This window comes from Chrysemys picta, chromosome 6 (assembly GCF_011386835.1).
Source record: "Chrysemys picta bellii isolate R12L10 chromosome 6, ASM1138683v2, whole genome shotgun sequence".
Taxonomy (NCBI): Eukaryota; Metazoa; Chordata; order Testudines; family Emydidae; genus Chrysemys; species Chrysemys picta.
This window is the reverse complement of record NC_088796.1, coordinates 27354314-27380001: the sequence shown is the minus strand read 5'-3', so window position 1 is coordinate 27380001 and position 25688 is coordinate 27354314. Positions and strand designations below refer to the sequence as shown.

The 25688-nt window shown below is 41.3% G+C and overlaps 1 protein-coding gene across 5 annotated transcripts in view; it reads left to right on the top strand.

Moving 5' to 3' along the window:
* Positions 1–25688, top strand: part of RICTOR (RPTOR independent companion of MTOR complex 2) — a 176302-nt gene that overhangs the window by 36612 nt on the left and 114002 nt on the right. For all 5 annotated transcript variants that reach the window (XR_010588772.1, XM_065550014.1, XM_065550015.1 and 2 more), the window contains one exon: positions 22613–22677. Coding sequence is in view for 4 of the 5 variants with exons in the window: in XM_065550014.1 (XP_065406086.1) it covers positions 22613–22677 (65 nt within the window). In the remaining variant the exon portion in view is untranslated. The remainder of the gene's footprint in view (positions 1–22612; positions 22678–25688) is intronic.

The window sequence follows — 25688 nt, the reverse complement described above, 5'->3', positions numbered from 1 at the left end:
ACTTGCCCAAGGTCACCCAGCGAGGTTAGCGGCAGAGCCAGGAACAGGATCAAATCTCCTGAATCTGAGTGCAGTGAACTATCCACTGGACTAATGATGTTGTTATTTATATTGTACTGTTAACTGCCTCAATCTATTCCTTATGTCATAAAATCATTTTTGCAAATGCTTAATGTGTAATACCTAGATGTCTGAGCATCATGGAGTCTTTAGCACACAAATGTGAGCTGGGCCATTTCATACTTAATATTTTAAAATATGTATAGTGCTTTACAGGCAGATCAGAAGCCTTACCTCAGTTTCCTAGGCTTATTTTAAATTTTGTTTAACTTTGACATGAAAGTGAGATTTCCCATAGAGACACTAGCGATCCTGAAACTCATTGGGATATAGCTTGGCTTCCTGTAGAACTATTATCTTCACATCCCAATTCCTATACCAGCTGTGGTTCTTGAGAATTGCAGCTGAGGACCAATACTTTGTAGCCATGTCGTGCAGTCTCTTTCCTGTTCTTTGATACTGTAGTTACCAAACCTAGCAGTAATTATGGTCTCAAAATTTGAGGCTCGAGGCATCCAAATATACTGTTATCTGTGCAACCGAAGACACTATCATCCACAGGCCTGAAGGACAGAGAGAGTTTCCTTCCACCTAGTTCAGAATTCTGTGAAAATCTAGTGGGCAGGAAGATTAGGAAAGAGCAATTAGTGGCAGAACTGTAAGTAGACCAACTTCTAACACTGTTTTTTGTACACTGACAGATCTTTTTTTCCCTTGACAAATATATATGAAATATTTGGCTCTTTACAGAGATATTGTATATTTATTGAAAATATCATATAATTGTTTTGAATGAAGCTAGAAACAATGTCTTGAAACTTTGAAATAAGATGAATGACATAATTGGGGTTAGGTACTCAGGTTTTCAGTGTCTTGCAAAAGATTAGAGTTTTTAAAGTGATTATAGAATTCCAACCCACTGCAAATAGCCTAAATATTTCTGCTTTTGTGTCAATTTGGTATTCCTAAGACTTACTTTTGCAAAGTGTGTACTTTTTCTCTTCAAAAAGCAGTTTTGACTTATTCATAAAAAATGAAAAAACATATTAGATATGAGTGTATATGTGAAATATTTTGAAGAAATAGTTTACTGCTAAGGTGAATCTTATAGATCCCCACACTTGAGACTGTCTGCAGCATATGACTGACAGAGCTGAGTAACAAGCCAAGAATTTAGAACCCTGGGCAGAGCCACAGTTATGTGACCCTAGAAAACATACTGACCCAGATACCAACTGCCAGTTTCTTATTTATAGGCAGTGTTATTGTAGCCATGTTGGTCCCAGGATATTTAGAGATACTAGATGTTTACTCTTTAATTCATTATGCTTTCCTATCTTCTGGTTTTATTTTTCTTTAGTAAGGAAAAATGAAGGTGTAAATGTGGTCTATTTTAGATGTACAGTAGAAATGATTTTCTATTTTAATACTTGATTATCTCTTCCTGGAACAGGTGACTTCTGGCCATATTTACCATTTTATGTTCAAAGAATCAATGAATAGGATGAGATGAGGCTTACCTTTATTTCCAAATCAGAGAATCAATATTTTTTCCTGTTTGCTTCTGTTTTTTTAAAAATATATATATATACACACACACCTTTTACAGTTTCCTTGTGAATACCATCAAACAATTACTTTTTGGCTAAATTTCTCCTCTGTTCAGCTGTATTTCAGAAAGTCAGGAGTACATATGACTAATTGAATATGAACTCTCTATGAAGCAGTGGAGGAATTTGATACAAGTAGGGAGTCAGGATTTAAATGGGTTTTTAATTTAAGCAGGCATTTCAGATTCAGCCAGATTCTTTATTTAAGTAAACCAATGTAAATGGAAGTGTTCCCACCATCTTGTCTTCCCTCTGTTTGCTTTCCCCAAATTATGTCCTATGCTCTAGAATGTGTTTCATTTACTTCTGCTGCATCAATAGTATAACATTCAACATATCTCCTAAAAGATAGATACTATATGTTTTATGCATATGACCTTAAGCCAAGAATGTAGAAACCTAATCTGAATACAACTGTTTTGTTTCAGTAATTAGTAGTTACTAGTAAGTCGTAGTAATTAGATCAGTAGTTGCTGATCCAGTAACTGCTTCTAAGTTTTCCTCTAGATACCTGTTTTTATATTCAAAAGCGGACTGCCAGATTTGGAAAGAGTGCATCTGAAGTGCATGCGAATTATTACTAGTAGCCCAAGGAAGTCAAAGTTAAGGTTACATTGGCCTTTACCTCAATTCTGTACTTCTTGGTTTTAGAAGTTTTGAGTTTTGCTGAACTTGACTTTCTGGAGGCGCACGAGATACCGCCAGGCAACCTGAACTTTGTTCTAAGTTGTTTTTTAGGCTTTGTCTACACTACACACCTTTTAGCGACATGGCTGTGCCGCTAAAAGGTGTGCAGTGTAGCTGCTGTTTGTCAGCAGGAAAGAGCTCTCCTGCCGACAAAGCACTGGTCACACTGATGCTTTTCATAGACAAAACTATTGTCATTTGGGGGTGTGGTTTTTTTCATGCACCTGAACGACAGAAGTTTTGTCATTCAGTTTCCAGTGTAGACAAAGCCTTAGTGATCAAGAGCTTACAGATCTCCCAGTGTCCATCGTGTACTTCCATTGTCAACCACTTTTTTTCATGATGCTGCTGCTCCGTTTTCCCAGCTCCACAGCACCACTTCTCTCATAAGCATCCCTACTCTACTCCCAAACCAGCCCTATTCCTGTCTACAGTTTTACGCCAGGCTATCATTCTAATTGCAGGCTATTGATAAAGACATGATATTGTCCTAGTTTCCTTTCTTCTCTGAGAGCTGGTCTACACTAGGAATTTACTTTGATATAGCTACGTCTCTCAAGGGTGTGAAAAACCCAAACCCCTGAGGGTATGTCTACACTACGAAATTAGGTCGAATTTATAGAAGCCGGTTTTATAGAAATCGGTTGTATACAGCCGATTGTGTGTGTCCCCACATAAAATGCTCTAAGTGCATTAAGTCGGCGGACCGCGTCCACAGTACCGAGTCTAGCGTCGACTTCCAGAGCATTGCACTGTGGGTAGCTATCCCACAGTTCATGCAGTCTCCACTGCCCATTGGAATTCTGGGTTGAGATCCCAATGCCTGAATGATGCAAAACAGTGTCGCGGGGGGTTCTGGGTACATGTCGTCAGGCACCTCCCCCTCCGTCAGAGCAACGGCAGACAATCGATTTGCGCCTTTTTACCTGGGTTACCTGTGCAGACAACATACCACGCCACGCATGGAGCCCGCTCAGCTCAGCTCACCGTCACCATATGTCCTCTGGGTGTCGGCAGACGTGGTACTGTATTGCTACGCAGCAGCAGCTAATTGCCTTTTGGCAGTAGACGGTGCAGTATGACTGGTAGCCTTCATCGGCGATCTGGGTACTGGCAGACGTGGGGCTGCATTGCACACAGCAGCAGCCCCTTGCCTTTTGGTAGAAGATGGTATATTATGACTGGTATCCGTCGTTGTCGTGCTGCAGTGGCTGTCAATCATGGGCACGTGGGCAGTCTCGACGATGATGGCTATCGGTAGTAGTATGCTATTTTCTGCCAAGCGCCCAGTATTTTCTGCCAAGCACCCAGAAGATGCCGAGGGCTATCAGTCATGCTGCACAGTCGTCTGCCAGCTTAAGATGTAAAAAATAGATTTGTTCTGTATTCATTTGCTTTCCCCCTCCCTCAGTGAAATCAATGGCCTGCTAAACCCAGGGTTTTGAGTTCAATCTTTGGGGGGGGCCATTCTGTGTGACAGTTGTTTGTTTCCTCCTGATGCACAGCCACCTTTGTTGATTTTAATTCCCTGTACCTGTACGCCATGTCGTCACTTGCCTCTCTCTCCCTCCCTCCGTCCGTCAGATACTAGTTTCACGCCTTTTTTCAGCCCAGACGCTATAGCACTGGGATCATGGAGCCCGCTCAGATCACCGCGGCAAATATGAGCACTATGAACACCATGCGCATTGTCCTGGAGTATATGCAGAGCCAGGACATGCCAAAGCAAAACCAGGACCAGCCGAGGAGGCGATTGCAGCGTGGCGACGAGAGTGATGAGGAAATTGACATGGACATAGACCTCTCACAAGGCACAGGCCCCAGCAATGTGCAAATCATGGTGTTACTGGGGCAGGTTCATGCCGTGGAACGCTGATTCTGGGCCCAGGAAACAAGCACAGACTGGTGGGACCGCATCGTGCTGCAGGTGTGGGACGATTCCCAGTGGCTGCAAAACTTTTGCATGAGTAAGGGCATTTTCATGGAACTTTGTGACTTGCTTTCCCCTGCCCTGAAGTGCCAGAATACTAGGATGAGAGCAGCCCTCACAGTTGAGAAGCGAGTGGCGATAGCCCTGTGGAAGCTTGCAATGCCAGACAGCTACCTGTCAGTCGGGAATCAATTTGGAGTGGGCAAATCTACTGTGGGGGCTGCTGTGATCCAAGTTGCCAGGGCAATCAAAGACCTGGTGATATCAAGGGTAGTGACTCTGGGAAACGTGCAGGCCATAGTGGATGGCTTTGCTGCAATGGGATTCCCAAACTGTGGTGGGGCGATAGACGGAACCCATATCCCTATCTTGGCACCGGAGCACCAAGCCACCGAGTACGTAAACCGCAAGGGGTACTTTTCAATGGTGCTGCAAGCCCTGGTGGATCACAAGGGATGTTTCACCAACGTCAACCTGAGATGGCTGGGAAGGGTTCATGACGCTCGCATCTTCAGGAACTCTGGTCTGTTTCGAAAGCTGGAGGAAGGGACTTTCTTCCCGGACCAGAAAATAACCGTTGGGGATGTTGAAATGCCTATAGTTATCCTTGGGGACTCAGCCTACCCCTTAATGCCATGGCTCATGAAGCCGTACACAGGCAGCCTGGACAGTAGTCAGGACCTGTTCAACTACAGGCTGAGCAAGTGCCGAATGGTGGTGGAATGTGCATTTGGACGTTTAAAAGCGCGCTGGCGCAGCTTACTGACTCGCTCAGACCTCAGTGAAAAGAATATCCCCATTGTTATTGCTGCTTGCTGTGCGCTCCACAATATCTGTGAAAGTAAGGGGGAGACATTTATGGCGGGGTGGGAGGTTGAGGCACATCGCCTGGCCGCTGATTACGCGCAGCCAGACACCAGGGCGGTTAGAAGAGCACAGCATGGCACGGTGCGCATCAGAGAAGCTTTGAAACAGAGTTTTGTGACTGGCCAGGCTGCGGTGTGAAACTTCTGTTTTTCTCCTTGATGAACCCTCCGCCCCACCCCCCCACCCGGTTCACTCTACTTCCCTGTAAACCAACCACCCCACCCTCCCCTCCCCCTTCGGGCACCACTTGCAGAGGCAATAAAGTCATTGTTACTTCACATTCATGCATTCTTTATTAATTCATCACACAGCTAGGGGGAGAATTGCCAAGGTAGGGATGGGTGGGGGAGAAGGGAAGGAAAAGGACACACTGCAGTTTAAAACTTTAACTCTTATTGAAGGCCAGCCTTCTGATACTCGGGCAATCATCTGGGGTGGAGTGACTGGGTGGCCGGAGGCCCCCCCACCGTGTTCTGGGGCGTCTGGGTGAGGAGGCTATGGAACTTGGGGAGGAGGGCTGTTGGTTACACAGGGGCTGTAGCGGCGGTCTCTGCTCCTGCTGCCTTTCCTGCAGCTCAGCCATATGCTGGAGCATATCAGTTTGATGCTCCAGCAGCCGGAGCATCGACTCTTGCCTTCTGTCTGCAAGCTGACGCCACCGATCATCTTCAGCCCGCCACTTGCTCTGTTCATCCCGCGATTCAGCCCGCCACCTCTCCTCTTGTTCATACTGTGCTTTTCTGTAGTCTGACATTGACTGCCTCCATGCATTCTGCTGCGCTCTTTCAGCGTGGGAGGACATCTGGAGCTCCGTGAACATGTCATCCCGAGTCCGCTGTTTTCTTCTTCTAATCTTCACTAGCCTCTGTGAAGGAGAAATATTTGCAGCTGGTGGAGGAGAAGGGAGAGGTGGTTTAAAAAAGACAAATTTTAGTGAACAATGGGTACACTTTCACGTTAAATTTTGCTGTTCACATTACGCAGCACATGTGCTTTCATTACAAGGTCACATTTTTCCTCTTATATTGAGGGCCTGCCGGTTTGGTGTGAGAGATCACTCACGCAGTGCCAGGCAACAGATTTCGGCTTGCAGGCAGCCATAGTAAGCCACAGTTTTGTGGCTTTTTTAACCTTCTTAACATGTGGGAATGGTTTCAAACAGTAGCACCCTCATTTCCCATACCAAGCACCCGTTGGGTTGGCCATTTAAAATGGGTTTGCAATGTAAAAGGAGGGGCTGGGGTTTCCGGGTTAATATGCAGCACAAACCCAACTAGCCCCCCTCCCCCCCACACCCAATTTTCGGGGCTGATCACTTCACCCTTGCCCCCCCACCGCGTGGCTAACAGCGGGGAACATTTCTGTTCAGCAGAGCAGGAAGGGGCACCTCGGAATGTCCCCTTAATAAAATCGCCCCATTTCAACCAGGTGACCGTGAATGATATCACTCTCCTGAGGATAACAAAGAGCGATAAGTAATGGATGTTGTCTGCATGCCAGCAAACACCCGGACCATACGCTGCCATGCTTTATGCAATGATTCCAGACTACGTGCTACTGGCCTGGCGTGGTAAAGTGTCCTACCATGGCAGATGGGATAAGGCAGCCCTCCCCAGAAACCTTTTGCAAAGGCTTTGGGAGTACATGAAGGAGAGCTTTCTGGAGATGTCCCTGGAGGATTTCCGCTCCATCCCCATACATGTTAACAGACTTTTCCAGTAGCTGTACTGGCTGCGATTGCCAGGGCAAATTAATCATTAATTATTAAACACGCTTTTAAACCATGTGTAATATTTACAAAGGTACACTCACCGGAGGTCCCCTGTGTGCCCTCAGGGTCTGGGAGCACGCCTTGGGTGAGTTCGGGGGTTACTGGCTCCAGGTCCAGGGTGATAAACATATCCTGGCTGTTGGGGAAACCGGTTTCTCCGCTTCCTTGCTGCTGTGAGCTATCTACATTATCTTCATTCTCATCTTCCTCGTACCCTGGGCGCGCTTCCCTGTGTGTTTCTCCAGTGACGGAGTCATAACACACGGTTGGGGTAGTGATGGCTGCACCCCCTAGCATGGCATGCAGCTCCGCGTAGAAGCGGCATGTTTGCGGCTCTGCCCCGGACCTTCCATTTGACTCTCTGGCTTTGTGGTAGGCTTGCCTTAGCTCATTAATTTTCACGCGGCACTGCTGTGCGTCCCTGTTATGGCCTCTGTACTTCATGGCCTTGGAGACCTTTTCTAATATTTTGCCATTTCGTTTAGTGCTACGCAGTGCAGCTAGCATTGATTCATCTCCCCATATGGCGAGCAGATCCCGTACCTCCTGTTCGGTCCATGATGGAGCTCTTTTGCGATCCTGGGACTCCATCATGGTTACCTGTGCTGATGAGCTCTGCTTGGTCACCTGTGCTCTCCACGCTGGGCAAACAGGAAATGAAATTCAAACGTTCACGGGGCTTTTCCTGTCTACCTGGTGAGTGCATCTGAGTTGAGAGTGCTGTCCAGAGCGGTCACAATGAAGCACTGTGGGATAGCTCCCGGAGGCCAATAACGTCTAATTCCATCCACACTACCCCAATTCCGACCCGCTAAGGCCGATTTTATCGCTAATCCCCTCGTCGGAGGTGGAGTCAAGAAACCGGTTTAAAGGGCCCTTTAAGTCGAAAGAAAGGGCTTCGTTGTGTGAACGTGTCCAGGCTTAATTCGATTTAACGCTGCTAAAGTCGACCTAAACTCGTAGTGTAGACCAGGCCTGAGAGACGTAGTATACCAACCTAACCCGGGGTAGACAGCGCTATGTTGACAGAAGAATTCTTATATCAGCCTAGCTACCCACTGTCCGAGAGGTGGATTACTACGCCGATGGGAGAATTCCTCCTATCGCCATAGGTAGTGTCTATACTGAAGTGGTACAGCTGCACTGCTGTAGTGTTTTAAGTGTAGACATACCATAAGAGTTGGAAAAAGGTTGGAAGGAGGGGGGCTAGGGGCATGGCTACACTCGAAACTCCAAAGCGCTGCCGCGGGAGTGCTCCTGCAGTAGCGCTTTGAAGTGCAAGTGTGGTCGCAGCACTAGCGCTGGGGGAGAGCTCTCTCCCAGCGCTGGGGGAGAGCTCTCTCCCAGCGCTGGGGGAGAGCTCTCTCCCAGCGCTGGGGGAGAGCTCTCTCCCAGCGCTGGGGGAGAGCTCTCTCCCCCCCAGCGCTGGGGGGGAGAGCTCTCTCCCCCCCAGCGCTGGGGGGGAGAGCTCTCTCCCCCCCAGCGCTGGGGGGGAGAGCTCTCTCCCCCCCAGCGCTGGGGGGGAGAGCTCTCTCCCCCCCAGCGCTGGGGGGGAGAGCTCTCTCCCCCCCAGCGCTGGGGGGGAGAGCTCTCTCCCCCCCAGCGCTGGGGGGGAGAGCTCTCTCCCCCCCAGCGCTGGGGGGGAGAGCTCTCTCCCCCCCAGCGCTGCAGGTACTCCACCTCCCCGAGGGGATTAGCTTACAGCGCTGGGAGTGCGGCTGGGAGTGCGGCTCCTGTTTACACTGTTTACACTGGCCCTTTACAGCGCTGTAACTTGCTGCGCTCAGGGGGGGTGTTTTTTCACACCCCTGAGCGAGAAAGTTGCAGCGCTGTAAAGGGCCAGTGTAGCCATAGCCTAGGAGACGCAAGCTGTGCTTGTTAGGCAAATTTACCTGCAAGACTGCCCATTCCCCAGTATTAGTAGTAATGGCAGCACAGAGGAGGGTAAAATGGGAAAGGGAAAGGTTCGACTTGTAGGCAGATTTCACTTAAGATGTATCCTCCAAATCCTCAAAATTTCTCACTTGCACAACTTAACTCTGATCTTTATATTTCTTTCTTGACAAATACATTATAGATTTTTCTAGAAGCGTGTTTCTTAATCTTGCTGATTAAAGGTAAGATTTTTACATCTGTGTTTTTTGAGGAATTAGATGCATGAGCTGTTGGTGGTTGTAGGCTGGTATTGAAAAGGAGTTTGTTATGGCCTAAGGAGTCTGAGTGTGTTTGAGTATTATTATGTTTCGGAGTTAAGATATTAGATTGATCTAGATTGTAATGTTTGTAACCTGGATAGGTGATTTTCCATTGTGAGTGGTTTGATAGGAAATGCAAGTGTAAATCAGTTTTTTTTAAATTTTGTTTATTTAAAAAACTTCTGTCTCTTGGCAAGAGTTTTTATAATGTGAACGATTTTTTTGCTGTTTATTATTTATATTATACTCTTGGGCTTGAAAGTGGTAAGAAACCTCGCAGTAGGCAAATATGAGATTAAATTTATTCACATGAATTTTTTTACAATTTTTATAATTTAGGATTCTACAAACGGCTTCTGAATTATATACTTGGAATCCAGTGGATATTTCCACTGGATTACAATTGCAAAAGTAGAGAAAATGCTGGTATATAAACCACTTGTAATTTCCTTCCCAAATACCATTGGGGTGGGGAGAAACCCAAGGAAAGTCATAAAAAAGTTTAACATGAAGGTTTCAATATTAACCAGCAAGAAGTCCGGAAACTTGAAGATCTTCCTGTGACCACATAAATGAATCAAAGATGGGTGGGTCCTCTTTAGGTTTGGTAATGGGTAAGGCTAAGGTTTTGTCATGGTTATTTTTAGTAAAAGTCAGGAACAGATCACGGGCTTCCGTGAGTTTTTTTTATTGCTTTGTGACCTGTCCGTGACTTTTACTAAAAATATCCATGATAAAATGGGAATGGGCTGGGCAGCTGCAGGGTGGTTAGGAGCTCCGGGGCCCCCACCACCTGTGAGGGTTCAGAGCTCCAGAGTCCTCCTGACCCCTGTGATGGTAGGGGGTTGCAGGGTCCCCCTACTCCCTCCCCGGTGGTGGTGAGCTGCGGGGATCCCCCTGCTGCCGCTACAGTGGGGAGCTGTGGAGGGCCTCCCCATGGCACCCAAGGTCTTGTGGCGGTCCCCCTGCCCTCTGTGACAACCAGGGGACTGTGGGGGTCCCCCTTTGCCGCTGCTGCAGTCGGGAGACTCCAGGGTACCTCTGCTGCCCATGAAGGCTCAGAGTTTGGGGGCCTGCTGCTTCAGGCGGCGGGGGTACCTCACACCTCTCTGTCGCTGCCAGAGGCGACAGGACCCTGCAGCTCCCAGCCGCTGGAGCTGAAGTCATGGAGGTCTTTGGAAGTCACGGATTCCATGACTTCCGCAACCTCAGTGACAAAATCGTAGCCTTAATAATGGGAAAGCAAGCAAATGTTCAGTCAGATGGCCAGCAGTATATAAGCATTCATGTTTTTATGGGTTGCTAGTCAGTAGCATTAGGTAAAATTAAGTATGTCATGAAAAAATAAATGTAACATTTTCAAAATTGTGGTAACACTTGCTGATGTGATGGTTGAAATGCCATTATTTAGTGAAGACTATAGCCTAAGAATTAAAGCTCCTTTTAAGGTGAGGGCAGAGGGAACTGGTGATGTGATCTCTTAACCATGTGCATGTCAAACAACCGTGCCTACCTTCTGACATCACTTCAGTAGATAAAGTAATGAGTATAGCTGACTCCAGGCCAACAAAATACTAAAGGATTTTGTTTGAAAATTCCTGGAATGTAAATACATACCTTTTCTTTAAAGTATGGTGTATTTTTTTTTTTTTTTTTTTTTGGCCATTAAATTATCTTCAAAAGTCATTCCTTTTTAAAGAAAATAAATCTGAAGCTAACACATTCAAATGTCCCAGAATGGCTAGAAATCATAACATCAGAAATGAGTTCTGGCCGGAAAAGTCCAAATTAATTTATCTGACTTCTGCATGAACAAAGATCCCTTGGTTCAGTTTTACCAAATGTAGGTTTAGTAAAAGTGGGGTAATATTTCTGCCAAATCGGAGGATTTTATTTTATTTTCATGCTCGCCTGTTCTTTGAAAAATACTCATGTGCTGCAGTTAAATATATTTGTCCAATATCTATTTAGAATATTGGTGTTGACTTTTTTCAGCTTGCTTATTACACTGGTCTACAATTTTTGCGAAGTCGTCTGTTTCAGAGATGAAAATGTGCTATTTATTATGTATTTTGATGTGCTGAATTCAAATATGACAATTAAAACAACTGGCTACTGTTTCTAAGATATTTAAGTTTTTACATTTTATGTCTATGTATATTGTGTAGATAGTAGAGTTTTAATCATAAATTGTAAACCTAGGTCTTTTCATGTGTTTATGGTTGCTTTACATGATGATATCTCACCTGTCCTGTTTATGTAACACTTTAAAAATCAGCAAAAGAGTTATATAAATAAAATTTATTATGAAACAAAAGGCAAAAAACGATTATGTACATAGTTTATTCAGTGTCTACTCGGCGCTTCTTGGCTTGTCTCTTGTATTCATTAAATGGAGCATCTCTTGTCACTGTCCAGCAATAGTCTGCAAGCATTGATGGGCGCCATTTGCCCTAATAGCGTTTCTCCATTGTTGCAATGTCCTGGTGAAATCGCTCGCCGTGCTCGTCGCTCACTGCTGTGCAGTTTGGTGGAAAAAAAATCTAGATGAGAGTGCAAAAAATGTATCTTTAGTGACATGTTGCAACCAAAGCTTTTGTATGCCATGAGGAGGTTTTCCACCAACAACCTGTAGTTGTCTGCCTTGTTGTTTCCGAGAAAATTTATTGCCACTAACTGGAAGGCTTTCCATGCCGTCTTTTCCTTGCCACGCAGTGCATGGTCAAATGCATCATCTCGAAGAAGTTCACGAATCTGAGGACCAACAAAGACACCTTCCTTTATCTTAGCTTCACTTAACCTCGGAAATTTTCCACGGAGGTACTTGAAAGCTGCTTGTGTTTTGTCAGTGGCCTTGACAGAGATCTTCATCAGACCCAGCTTGATGTGTAAGAGTGGTAACAAAATCTTCCTTGATTCAACAAGTGGTGGATGCTGAACAGTTTTCCTCCCAGGCTCCAATGACTGTCAGAATGGCCAATCTTTCTTGATGTAGTGGGAATCTCTTGCACGACTATCCCATTTGCAGAGAAAACAGCAGTACGTTGTGTATCCAGTCTGCAGACCAAGCAAGACAGCAACAACCTTCAAATCGCCACAAAGCTGCCACTGATATTGGTCATAGTTTATGCACCTCAAAAGTTGTTTCATGTTGTCATAGGTTTCCTTCCTATGGACTGCATGACCAACTGGAATTGATGGCAAAACATTGCCATTATGCAGTAAAACAGCTTTAAGACTCATCTTCGATGAATCAATGAACAGTCTCCACTCATCTGGATCGTGAACGATGTTGAGGGCTGCCATCACACCATCTATGTTGTTGCAGGCTACAAGATCACCTTCCATCAAGAAGAATGGGACAAGATCCTTTTGACGGTCACGGAACATGGAAACCCTAACATCACCTGCCAGGAGATTCCACTGCTGTAGTCTGGAGCCCAACAGTTCTGCCTTACTCTTGGGTAGTTCCAAATCCCTGACAAGGTCATTCAGTTCACCTTGTGTTATGAGGTGTGGTTCAGAGGAGGAGGATGGGAGAAAATGTGGGTCCTGTGACATTTCTGGTCCTGAACCATCAGTTTCATCCTCTTCCTCGTCTGACTCAAGTGAGAGTGATTCTGGTGCATCAGGAACCGGCAGTCCTCCTCTGTGGGGTACTGGGCATATAGCTGATGGAATGTGTGGATAATGCACAGTCCACTTTTTCTTCTTTGACACACCTTTCCCAACTGGAGGCACCATGCAGAAGTAACAATTGCTGGTGTGATCTGTTGGCTCTCTCCAAATCATTGGCACTGCAAAAGGCATAGATTTCCTTTTCCTGTTCAACCACTGGTGAAGATTTGTTGCACAAGTGTTGCAGCATATGTGTGGGGCCCACCTCTTGTCCTGCTCTCCAATTTTGCAGCCAAAATAAAGGTGATAGGCTTTCTTAACCATAGTGGTTATACTGCGCTTTTGTGATGCAAAAGTCACTTCATCACAAACATAGCAGAAGTTATCTGCACTGTTTATACAAGTACAAGGCATCTCTGCTCACTTTGGCTAAACAGAAATGTGTCCCTTTGCAAAATCAAACACTGACAAATAAGAGCACGACACTGTATGATTTCTAGAGCTGATATAGGGCAATTTGTTCAGCAGAGTGATGTAAGCTGCTTTATGATTGCATCATCCATGACTTCTAGGAATAACATGATGCAATTCATATCATGTATGACGCAATACCATCTTCAGATTGCATCATTCATTGTTTTGCCTAAAAAGCAAGTACTGTCCAAACCCAGTCATAGATTTATTCATAGATCCAGTCAAAGATGTATTTAGTCATTTCTGGTTTAAATTGAGATCCCTTCCCTTTATAACTCACTTATCCTCCGCCATTCCCAAGTCAAGGGTCGTATATACTGACCCAATAGCATATCTTGAAAACTAGAGCCAATCAACAATTTTAAGCATCATTTTCGTTCTCAGTGACCCAGAATTAGTAAAGTTTGACTACATTTATTTCAGAAGCATTTTGGCTGTAGAGCAGTGTTACAAGTCCAGTCCTCTTGAGAATGAGAGTTTGCAGGTATGAATTAGGAAGAATTAGTTTTGCAGGCTCTATGAATTTTTGCTGTTATAATTAAAATGCTACTAATAGGCTTGCAAGATTTTTTTTTTTTTTGTAAGAGCACATGATGGTGGCAAAAATTAAACTGACTTTTTAATGAAGCAGTTCACTAGGCTTGTGTAACAGAAAAGACACTTCATTTTTCTTGGTTCCATGCATTTCTCCTGTTCTGTAAAGATCATAATTACTATTAATTTTGAGTACTAACGCTAGAAATTTTATATGTAAAGATGACATGCTCCTTGTACTAAGGATGTTGTGAACTAATTCAGCTGCAAATTATATGTGCTGTGCCAGTAGGAGTTGGATGTGTTAGAGTCGAGCAGTGAACATCATTTTAGGGCTTAACAGAAACGTGTTCACAGGAGGGATTTTAATGTGGAGAGGTCTGATTGCACAAGGAAAGCTGTTGCAAACTTTGGGGTGAAAAAGGAAGAAGGCGCATGGATTAGGTGAATGAACGGAGTGAAAAAGTGTAGAAAGAAATAGGAGCAGAGATATAGATGTGGGCAAGATTGTGCAGTTCTCTGAAGGCGAAGGTTGTTAAACTTGCTGTGTTAACTGAAGGGAGATGGTGAATGTATTTGAAAATTGGGGTGGAATTAGTAAGACATTGAGAGGAAAATGACTTAAACTGCAACATTTTGTTCTGAAAGAGAATGAAAAGAGATAGTAAGCAAGTCAGGAAAGTTGTGGGGGTTCTTTTTGGTGAAATGTTGTCAAAGCTGTTGCTGCCTTCCAATTTACTAGGAATTTTGCCCCTTCCTGCTGGATGAGAATCCAGCCTCAGTGGTCCATATATTTGCTGAAATTCACTGTAGCAAGGGCAGAATGGAGAAGTATAAGGCAGAACCTTCAGTTCATGCAGTATATAGTAACCTGACAGCTCAACAGGATAGGCTGTGTGCCTTTGGTCCTTGCGTTGGCTTCTAGTCTGCTGCCGTTGCCTTTTCAAGTTGTTGTGTTAACACTTACATTCATCATTGACTGACTGTGCGTGACCCAGCATTACAGCTATGTTACTGTGGTACAAGGTGGTTCAGAAAGCCTAGGATGAAACATGAAAGATCCCCCAATAACGTTCTGTCAAATAGATTCAGCTGTGTAACAAACTTTCAGAATAGACTAGTTCAAATCTAGATTCTGTGGCCATCGTTAGGGCATGTCACAAGGCCTTTCATTATTATTTAATTCTATGTTCTTCTGTAAGTATCTCACTAATGTATTACCTATTCATTACAGTTAATAGACTATATTCAATTTTATATATGCTTTGGACCTTCTGTGGTTTTGCTATTTTGAGCTCCTGTTTCTAAGTCATGCTTCTATGGTGCTAGAATTGCTATGACTCATCCCAGTAACATGAACAACTCATGGGTGACAGTAAGCACGAAAAGATCTTCATTGAAATATGTGGGTTAAAAAGCCACTATGTGGCCTAGCATAACATTTTTGTGCTAATATTAAATTAACCATTCCAGGAATCTGTTCTATTTTTCTTTTTGATTTGCTGTTGTATTGAAATATGTGAATTTCAGACCTGAATTATGGCCAATAAATAAGAATGAGGGACAGGTTGAAAAGGTGTATTAATGTTAAAACTAAGTCTCTTCGTATGCTTGGATTAATTCCAGGAATTTAAAAGCTATACTAGCCCATTTCCATTTTAGTAAACTACACCTCTACCTCGATATAACGCTACCCGATATAACACGAATTCTGTTGGCTTCCGAGGACAGCGTTATATCAAGGTAAGAGGTGTACAAGGGTACCTAAGCCTAATATTGGAATGTACAGGACAGTTTTGTATTCTGGTAATGTTTGAACTCGTAGGTCTATAAGATGAAGTGCATGTTAATTGTTAAATGTGAAGGTCAGAAGTCCTTGTGACCGGTGTATCTGTTCTTAAGAGTTTAGCATTCTGTACAAATAGATTGACGTGCTTACGGTATGTGAAGGTGAAATGAGAAGAATTTGGCAAATTAATAGATTGTAGATTTGTTCTAAAACTTAATATAATTTAAGAGGGTTTTGTTTACTAATAAGAAAACTTTCAGATTAGATTGCAACCTCTTCATTATATATAATAGGAGTACAGACGTACAAAAGTTACCAGATGCTTTTTATATTTATAGATATATTGGCTTTAATACTGAGAATCTTGTGGACCATCTGCCCCTCCCATTTGTGATTGTGTGGAGCACCTCCCTCCTCATTTATGATTCCATAACACGTGTGGCAACTACAGTGATTGCTTGCATGAAAAAGTAATATTAGAAAACTAATGTATTTTTAGCTGATTTTTACACAATTTAGCATCAGAAAACATAGAGGAACCACAACCTTGTGATCAAGTTCTTCATTGATCACCAGTATTCTGTGAACCATAACTGGAAAACAGCTGTGTTAATTTGTGAAGGACTGAATTTCTACAGTCTTATTTTATGGGCTTTTGAAATATGTAAACTAGCGTTAGTGAAAGGTGCCAAATTAAGAAGACTTGTAATCTTAAACCCTCTATGAGTATGTCTACAATGTGTGTTTTAATAAAAACAAAAAAAACAAAACAAAACAAAAAAAACTTGCAGCAGAGAGTCTCAGAGCCTGGGTCAACTGACTTTGGACTTGCAGGGCTCACGCCAGTGGGCTTAATATAGTAGTACAGAGTCATAGATTTTTAAGGCCGGAAGGCACCATAATGATTTTAGTCTGACCTGATTCTAGTCTGCACATAGCAGGCTACAGAACCTCACCCACCCACAGCCTGAGCAGGAATGTCTACATCACTATTTTTAGTTCCATAGTTGACATGGGCTTTGAGAAGCTCTGCCATGTGTGCGTGTGGCTTTTTTATTTTGGAAGTTTAGACATATCCTAAGAGATTCAGCAGTGGCTTACCATCAGTTTCAGATCCTGAGGCCAAAGGGACCATTTTGATCATTCATGAAGAGAGATCTCCTCCTAGCAACTTCCCTACACTTGGGTTCTTATGCTGTTCTCTGGGCCAAAAAGGACACATGTTCTGTGAACAAAAGTTTGAGAAACCACTAAGATACATAATGAGTCAGTGTAATAGTCTCCATTTTCATGCCAGTGTTTCAACCCTGATGAGACCGAACCGTTCGTAGAGGGTAAAATAATCGCTTATTCCCCAAATCTACTTGGTCTTTGGTCTTGGTGAAACTGCCAGCAAGAATGCTTGTTGTGCAGAGGCATTATTTGTACTTGTATTTATAATCTTTATTGATTTTTATGTTTTATTGTAACTTATATTAGTGAAAGGTTTCAGAGTAGCAGCCGTGTTAGTCTGTATCCGCAAAAAGAAGAACAGGAGGACTTGTGGCACCTATAAAACTTTAGATTTTTCATTTCAGTTCAACTATTGTTCAAATAGAAAATCATTTCTATTGAGAGAGATTTGAGTCTAACAAACATTTTTCTATCACTAACACTTACTGAACTTCACTAATATAAAAAGAAGAACAGGAGGACTTGTGGCACCTTAGAGACTAACAAATTTATTAGAGCATAAGCTTTCGTGGACTACAGCCCACTTCTTCGGATGCATCCGAAGAAGTGGGCTGTAGTCCACGAAAGCTTATGCTCTAATAAATTTGTTAGTCTCTAAGGTGCCACAAGTCCTCCTGTTCTTCTTTTTATATTAGTGAAGTTCAGTAAGTGTTAGTGATAGAAAAATGTTTGTTAGACTCAAATCTCTCTCAATAGAAATGATTTTCTATTTGAACAATAGTTGAACTGAAATGAAAAATCTAAAGTTTTATCCATTTTATTATTGGAAATTTTTACAGCATGTTCTTCCCCCCCCGTATCACTCCTTCCTCAACATTCCAACTTGAGGGAGGATTAAAGGGGGAGAAGAAGAATGAACATAAAGATAATATTTTAAAATGTGCTTTGCATAACATACTATTTAAATTATTCCAGATATGAACTTCATTCTTCATTTAAGTAATTAGGGATTGGAAGGGAGGCATTGTAAAGACACTTATCTTTTTATTTAGTTGAAGACAATGTTCTACAAGATTTGAGTTTCCAGTGTTGTCATTGTATTTGTTTACACTGTGAACAGTATCTTTTAATGAACCAGCTTAGAAACATTTACAAATAGTTTATTTGTTGAGCAATGATGATGTGCTCAAAAATGAAGTCTTATGTTTTATGGAAAGAGAACAAAATGCTTGTAAAATCAAATACCTTTAATATTTTCTCCTTCACATATGCAACCCATCTTACTTTCTCCTCATCTTAAGTTTCTTTTTTTACATTAAGATCTTTACCTTGCCTTCCTTATAGCAAGCCTAATTTTTAATATTACTATTTGTAACAGTGGCAGGCACTTTACAGGGCAAATAAAAAGACCAAGACCGTGCACTGAATTTCTTAAATCTGATTTTAAACATGACACAAAATGATAGGGCAGGGGTGAGAAGAGGAAGGGCGAAGGTTTCATCAGTAAGATCATTGTGGCTATGAACCCATCTTGGTGGTTTAATAGGAAGTAGCTTTTTAATCTAATGCAATTCCTAAAGATGACAGACTGGGATTGTAATCTATGGCTAGACCATGAACACATAACAATAAATTAAGAACACAATTCTCTGGTTGTAGATAACTTACACTTTTTTACAACTCCATTCATCCATCCTGCATGGATACATCTTTTACATCTGTACTTTGTCCAGTTTCCATTATGGCAGGTTTCCTGAAATAGTTCCAAAATCAGTTCTGGTATGGTAGACCTTTTATTCCATAGATGGTCAGTTAGTACAGTGTGGTCCAATCCACACTGGGCCAGAAAATTTAAATCACCTTGATATTATGTTGTTTCGGTTGATTATATAGGTATCGTTATAGTTTTGCTTTTTTAGTAAATTTTGTCTGTTGTTTGTAGATCAGTGGTGGGCAACCTGCGGGCTGCACGCGGCCCGTCAGGGTAGTCCGTTGTTGGGCCGTGAGACAGTGTTTACATTGACCGTCCGCAGGCATGGCTGCCTGCAGCTCCCAGTGGCCGTGGGTCACCGTTCCCGGCCAATGGGAACTGTGGGAAGCCGTGCGGGCTGGTCGCCGCATCCTCAGCTCCCATTGGCCAGGAACGGTGAACCGCAGCCACAGGGAGCTGCGGGTGGCCGTGCCTGTGGACGGTCAACGTAAACACTGTCTCGCAGCCTGCTAGTGGATTACCCCAATGAGCCGCAGGTTGCCCACCACTGTTCTAGACCATTGTTTTAATTTCTCCTCTCCTCCTCCATTTGTTCCCCCTCCATAATGCAGTTGTGTTGTGGAAATGAAGTAAGAAGAGTAACGAAAGTAGAAAAATAGAGGAGGAGATATACGGTGAAGTCAAAATTGAAGGGGTAAAAATGATCAAAGGGAAGAGAAATAAGGGACAAAATCACAAGTACAGGAGACATCATGAAATAGGCTTGGCAACAGGGAGTTAGTGAATTAAATCTAATGGCAATGCAGATGGACCAGTTAATGACAATGGCTTGCATGGAAAGGTAATATTAGGAAATTATTTTATGTATTTTTAGCTGAGAAGTTATCTGAGACCTTACAGAAGAAGTGAGAAGACCTGATGAGAACAGTGAAGAGGTCTGAAGATGTTGTCAGGGTATTGTAGGCTGTGATAGTATGGTTTTGATGCTCCTACAGTCCATGGAGATGAAGTCTTTAAAAAGCTGTTCTCCGATCCCTGGAGAGTTGCTTCCACTATTGCAGTAGTAAAAACAGAGGGAACTCAGTGAGGACTGGTGGGGTTTGGGAGTGCTGGAAGGCATGTGTTCTTCTGCGCTGATGGAAAACTGAAACTATTGCAGTTAAACCAGGTTTCTTTTTTGACCTGTTTTTAAAAAACAATAGAATACTGTCTGTTGGTTTGAAGAGAGAATTCCAGTGTTGCATTTTACTTTTGTAGCATATTACATGGTATATACCCACTAGTTATAGTTAATGTCTGGCTCTTATATTAGTGTGAATTCTGTATCTGTTTATTCTTTTTTGCTCTCCAAGTAATAGTCTTAAAACTATTAGGCTAGAAACAGAATTATGGAACTATGTGTGTAATCAGATTAAGTTATGAATTTTTCCTTGCAAGTCAGGGTTAGATTAAGCCTGTCTTTCTTCAGGAATAAATTTCAATATATTGAATTTGATTATTTTCTCAAAGGAACTTTATTGGAGAATGGACTAGACAAAGCACTAAAAATATACTATAGAGAATCTTGCAGATATCTAATGTATCTTAAATTATTTTGTTGTGATTCACCAACTTTGACATGGTAGACAGTCTTCCAACTTCCCTTCTTCAAAGAGATATTACTTTGTAATTTATAACTAATCCCATTTTAAAGTAATTTACAGGCCAGTGATGTAATCTAATCCTGGTGCATGATACTGGAAAAACTCAGCTTTCACTTATGCTTTGCAGAATTATGCACGCTTTCAGACCTTGCCAATACTACTGTTGTCTGAAATTATTGTTTCCTAGTTCTCACACCGCCTTATACAGGGAAAAAAACAAATCTATCTAGTCAGTAGAGAATATTTTTGCTCTTTGGAAAGATTTTTTTTTCATACTTCAAAATTACCATTAAGATTTTTCAAATAGTGAAAATGCTTGTTAAGGATCCTGAAGAAAGTTCTATGAAAGTATAACGTTCTTGTTTCACAGATATTTACATTTGGAGGGAGGGTGCGTGAATAATTTTTCCTAAAATGATGTATCTAAACAAGTATTGACTCATTTGTCTAGAATACAACAAAAAAACACTTTTAGCAAGTATTTCCTCACACTGTTTTGTCAACCAATTTTTACACTTCATAAGAAGTCAGTAGAAATGCTAAAGTGGCCATAGGCAGTCCAACATTAATGGTGTCTCAAAAATAGATAAATACTAGGATGTGACGCACTGTCATAACCAGTTAATGCATGCAGATGTCTGGTGTTGAGCTCACTACAATTTGGAAACAAGGAGAAAAATTAGGCCTTTATATTTTTAAATTTATTGAAATTACCTTGTAACAGTGTGTGAATTTATTTTTAAGGCAAATACATAATCCCAAATATTTCAGAATAGTTTTGAAGCAAAATGTAGCCATTCTAGATCAAGTTTTTACTAACCGGTCTGCTCCTTTTTAATTGTGTTGGAGTTCAACATACAACTGTTTGTTTTTTCTCACAATATAGAAAAAAATTAATTAAGCAAGATGTACTTGCATCTAATTACATGTATTTGTGAAGTGTTTTTAAATTTAAATGGCCACAACATTGAAAGGACTAAGAGCCACAACATAAAACCTAGAAGGGTCACACTTTTTGCAGAAAGTATACCTAAAAAATCATTTAAATCTAGTCTTTCGTCAGCAAAATCTGTTTTTTAAAATAGAATCCTATCTAAATGATTTGCGCTCCACTGATGATAGGAGTCTGGGTGACCGAGGTAGGGAGAATACAGAACACACATTAAATATTTTGGCTTAGTACATTGAACAGTAAGTATATTGGATACTAAATTTTAAATATTACACTTTGTTATGAATTTGTTTATTATTATTGATGGCACTAAACACAGTGAATACTGAGCAGAAATATAATAAGAATCTTAGGCAAATATTAAAAATCACTATTTTGAGGTTGATATACTCCTTTCTTGTTGAGTTTCTCATTGTGAGGGGTTTTGGTGTATGTCAATAAGATCATTCTGATTTAGATTCTATCAGCCTCTGATGTCAGAACAGAGGGGGCATATGCAAAGTCTATTCTGTTCAACTAGTGTTACTCGCTGAGGTTCTGGAAGTGCTTAGAAAAAGGTTGAGTTCCAATCTTGAGTGGGATTTATATTGTACTTGAATAGTCTAATTATATCACAGGGTGGTGAGGCTATTATTCGAGGAGTTTGTTAGTGGAAAGGCAAAGAGTCAGTGTCTTTTTAAAAGGAATTGTCAGGTCCCACTCAAGAAGCCAAAACTAGATGTTGAGGTTATTACCCATTATCTTATTTCCAGTCATCCTTCTTTAGGGAAGATTGTGGAGACCGAACACTGGCACTTTCTAGACCTTTTTCTTGACACCTTTGGTTTTAGGCCCAGATATGGTATGGTAACTGTACTTCTCAGTCTCTTGCTGGAAAGTCATGGATAAAACCAAACCATTCAAAAGCGGACACTAATTACAGATTGCCTCCCTTTTTGGGTACTCAACTTGACACTGTGGGCCTCATTTGCTGTTGATTTTGAAGAGCTATGGTAGTTCAGCATCTCTGAATATCAAGCCAGTATTACATTGGACACCCAAAATCAGTGGCTGCTTCTGAAAATTTTGGTCCAAAAGTATTTGCTGCTGTTACAAAACATGGAAATGGACCATTTGTTGCTCTGTGCTTAAAGAACCCTCTGAATGCAGATCTTTAAAAGAAAATGCATTGACTGTAGTCCAGTTTAGCCGTCTCCAGGCTTTTTGACCAGTCACCCAACTAGTACATGCAGTGGAACAACTGATCAGGGTTTCAAGAAGACACGGGGAAACAGCTTCAGAAGTAGTGCTTGTATGACTGAGTAGTCCAATATTTGACTGGGAGGCAATTCTATTGACTCTCAGGCTACACTGTTACTGTACAGCTTTGCAAAAGGACTGGGTATGTCCACTGTTAAATGAATGAAATATTCTATGTAAAAGTAATGGTTGAGATTTTTAAAGCACTCTGAGACTGACACATCATCTGTTAATTTTCATGGAAGAAGTGCTAAATCCTCTAGATTGCTTTGAAAATCTCAGGCAATATTTTTAAGCGTTAAAGAATAAATCCGATTTTTAAAGCATTATCAAACATGAGTATTTTATTTTGCTTGCAGCTTCTTTGTAATACTGGCCACACTGAAGAAAAATTAGGTTTTACCTATGATGACATCATAATATGGTAAGTATTCTGTAAATTATTTCTGAGCAAAATTTGGACACTAAACAATATACGTTTAAAGTAGCTGTTTTGAATGAAATGAAAGAAAACAACCTTAAGTCGTTTTAAAACCCAATTCAAGTTTTTTTGTAGTTCTTATTTAATGTTTTAATATTCCATAACACACAATATGTAAAATCATACAAGTATAAAACAGTTTTATGGAAATAGGAAAGAGAAACTCGGCAAATAATAAACCAGAACAACATTTCTAGGTAAGGCACAGAACTCATGCGGCATTAATAATGAATATAAAGTAAAATAAGAGTATTTTGAAATGTAGCTCTTGTAAAGGCGTGCAGAAACTCTTGGGGTGGAATTTTGGCCCTATTGAAGTCAATGGCAAAACTTCCTTTTATATAAGTGGGGGTCAGGATTTCACCTGTTTCTATAATAGTTTACTATATTCCCTGAAGAGAGACTTACAATTTTTTGCAGTATCATCCTCTTGGCAACTAAGGCAACTTGTGGTATCAACTTGCTAAAGGAATCTGCCTCGATCTTATCACTATTTCCTAGAATAAAAATATTTTTGTTTATTAAATCCCTACTTTTCTGCACAGACACTGCTAACTTGCCGTGGATTCAGCATGGATAACAGAAACAGCAAAAATGAGGCTGACTCTTCCGGTCACCCTAATTGTTTTGCCATTCAGTGTAGGTGAACTTCTGACATTGAGAACTTAGTAGGTCCAATAAAAAATAAAATAAAATCAGAAAACATTCCCTTAAATTTTGTGGGGATTTTGTTCAGTTTCTTTCAGAAAAACTGACCATGTTGTAACTTTCTTTTCATAAATGATATTAAGTTTTCTCAGATGGAACTGAATGCTTCAATCAGTGCTACTGAGTACCTTTCTGTTAATACTCCTTTTCACTCTCATTATCCTTTTTCTGAGTATATTATCGTTCATGTCAGATTGTGTGCTAGCTTTGTGATGTGGAGACTGTAATGTCCAAATTAAGTATAATTCCTTTACCAAATCAAATTTTAATATAGGTCTCGAGGTGCATGTCTAGTGCATGTTATACAATTCCAAGTCAGGAAGTCCTGCTAGTCCAGGACATGGATAAGGAAGAATAAAAAAATTTAGATATAAAATTCACACCTAGCAGACTCATTTAAAAAAAAAAATCTATAAGCCCTCTCTAGAAAGAATGACATTATTTTCTGAAAATCCATAGGCACATGTGCCAAAGAGGATGATCCTTTTCATGGAAGATGCTTGCTCAAGGATATGCATGAGAGTCTGTCTTTAAAAAGGCATTGAAATAATCTATTCAGTACCACCCTTCATGCATTTATATATGCAGTTTATTCTGCCATAGCAGTGATCAGATGGGTATAGAAGGTGACTAAATTTTCAGAGATGAACAGGCAGCCTTGGTTGTGTCATTTGTGATCTTTTGAAAATGTCATTGTGGAATAAAGAACTTTATATAGAAATGCTCATTTGTAAAGCAATGCTTTAATGCTTGCTGCTGAAGAAGCCAATATTATTGAGGCTGATCTTTAAAAAGAAGAATAAAGAATTGGTCTTTTTTTGTTCTGCCTGGATCCTTAAGTGTATGGTGTTGCTATTTTCTTCTTTGATTTCTTGTATTTAACTATGGGGTAAAAATGTCAAAAGTGCCTATATTCCATTTTCAAAAATGACTTGGGAACTTAAGTTTAACTGAAAGTCAATAGGAGTGGAGACTAAGTGATTGAGTCACTTCTGAAAATAGGACTTAAGACTTTAACTCCTAAATCATTTAGGTTAACATTTTCAAAAATACCCATGTCAGATTGCTTAAAGTGTTCAGATAGAAGCCTGTTGTTTAAAGGACTTGCTTTTTGTTTTTAATTTATTTTAAAGATTACACTTGTTTTGCTGGAGACACAGGAAATAGTCTACAAAAATGTTTGTGCATTCCGAAGGTGTGAATGGCTAACCTTGAACCACCAGGCTATTAAGAATTAGTCATATAAAGTTGCTAATTTAACCTATTAGGGAATATTTAAGCAAACTAAAGACAACTTATATATTTGCTAGATTTTTATCCAAGAATAAATGCAATTGTTAGAATTTGTTCTTTGGTCCTTTTTGCTAGTCCATGTGCTTGATTATAATTTCTTCCTGCCAACAGATGGAGACAGTACACTGACAGATTTTGGCGTCATTCCCTGCATAGAAGGATCTTGACAGCTCACAGAGCTCAGTTTTTTTTTTCTCCAACAGATGGAGTCTCAGTGATATTGACAGGTGAAAGAAACTCCTGAGAAAAGGAGAGAATGGAATACTTTTAGGCCTCAGAAGTCTTTGAGGTTCTTAGCCCTTGTCCTGGAGTAGCTGCCAGTCTGTGGACTCTATCCCACATGCAGTGATTTAGTCCTTGCAGGAGTATAGCATAACTGATTCCTGAAAAAATTCCGAGAAGTGCCAGGCTTTCACACTCAAAGCAGATCCCTACATAGGGTTTGTGCCCCTCTCTACCCAAGCTCAGGGACTAGGATGTAAAAAGGTACACAGGAATGTCATTTCATTTGGGTAGTCAGAGTGGCCAGGGTAAGCATAAGAGGGAAAATGAATCTCCTCCAGGATCAAATATCTTCTCTCTCTTACTGATACTCCCCATGGGAACCAGTGCTATTTTACGACTGGTGACTTGAAGTCCTTCAGATACCCTATTTGTAAGAGGCAGTCACTAGGGAACAAAAATCCTCTTCAGGAAGGAGAGATCCACAGCGATGAGGGCAACTTGGAAATGTCTGATTTCCCCCCCCCTCCCCCCCGTTGAGAGGGAAAATTCAAGATATTCATAGGAATAGCCCTACTGCCTCAGACCCTCACATTAGGTCTCTCTGACCTCGATTGTTCTTGTCGTTCTTCTTTGAACTCCCTTGTTGTTCTGCAATGTCCTTTTTGAGATGGGGTGACCAGTACTATACACAATATTCCAGATGAGGCTGCACTATTGATTAATATAAA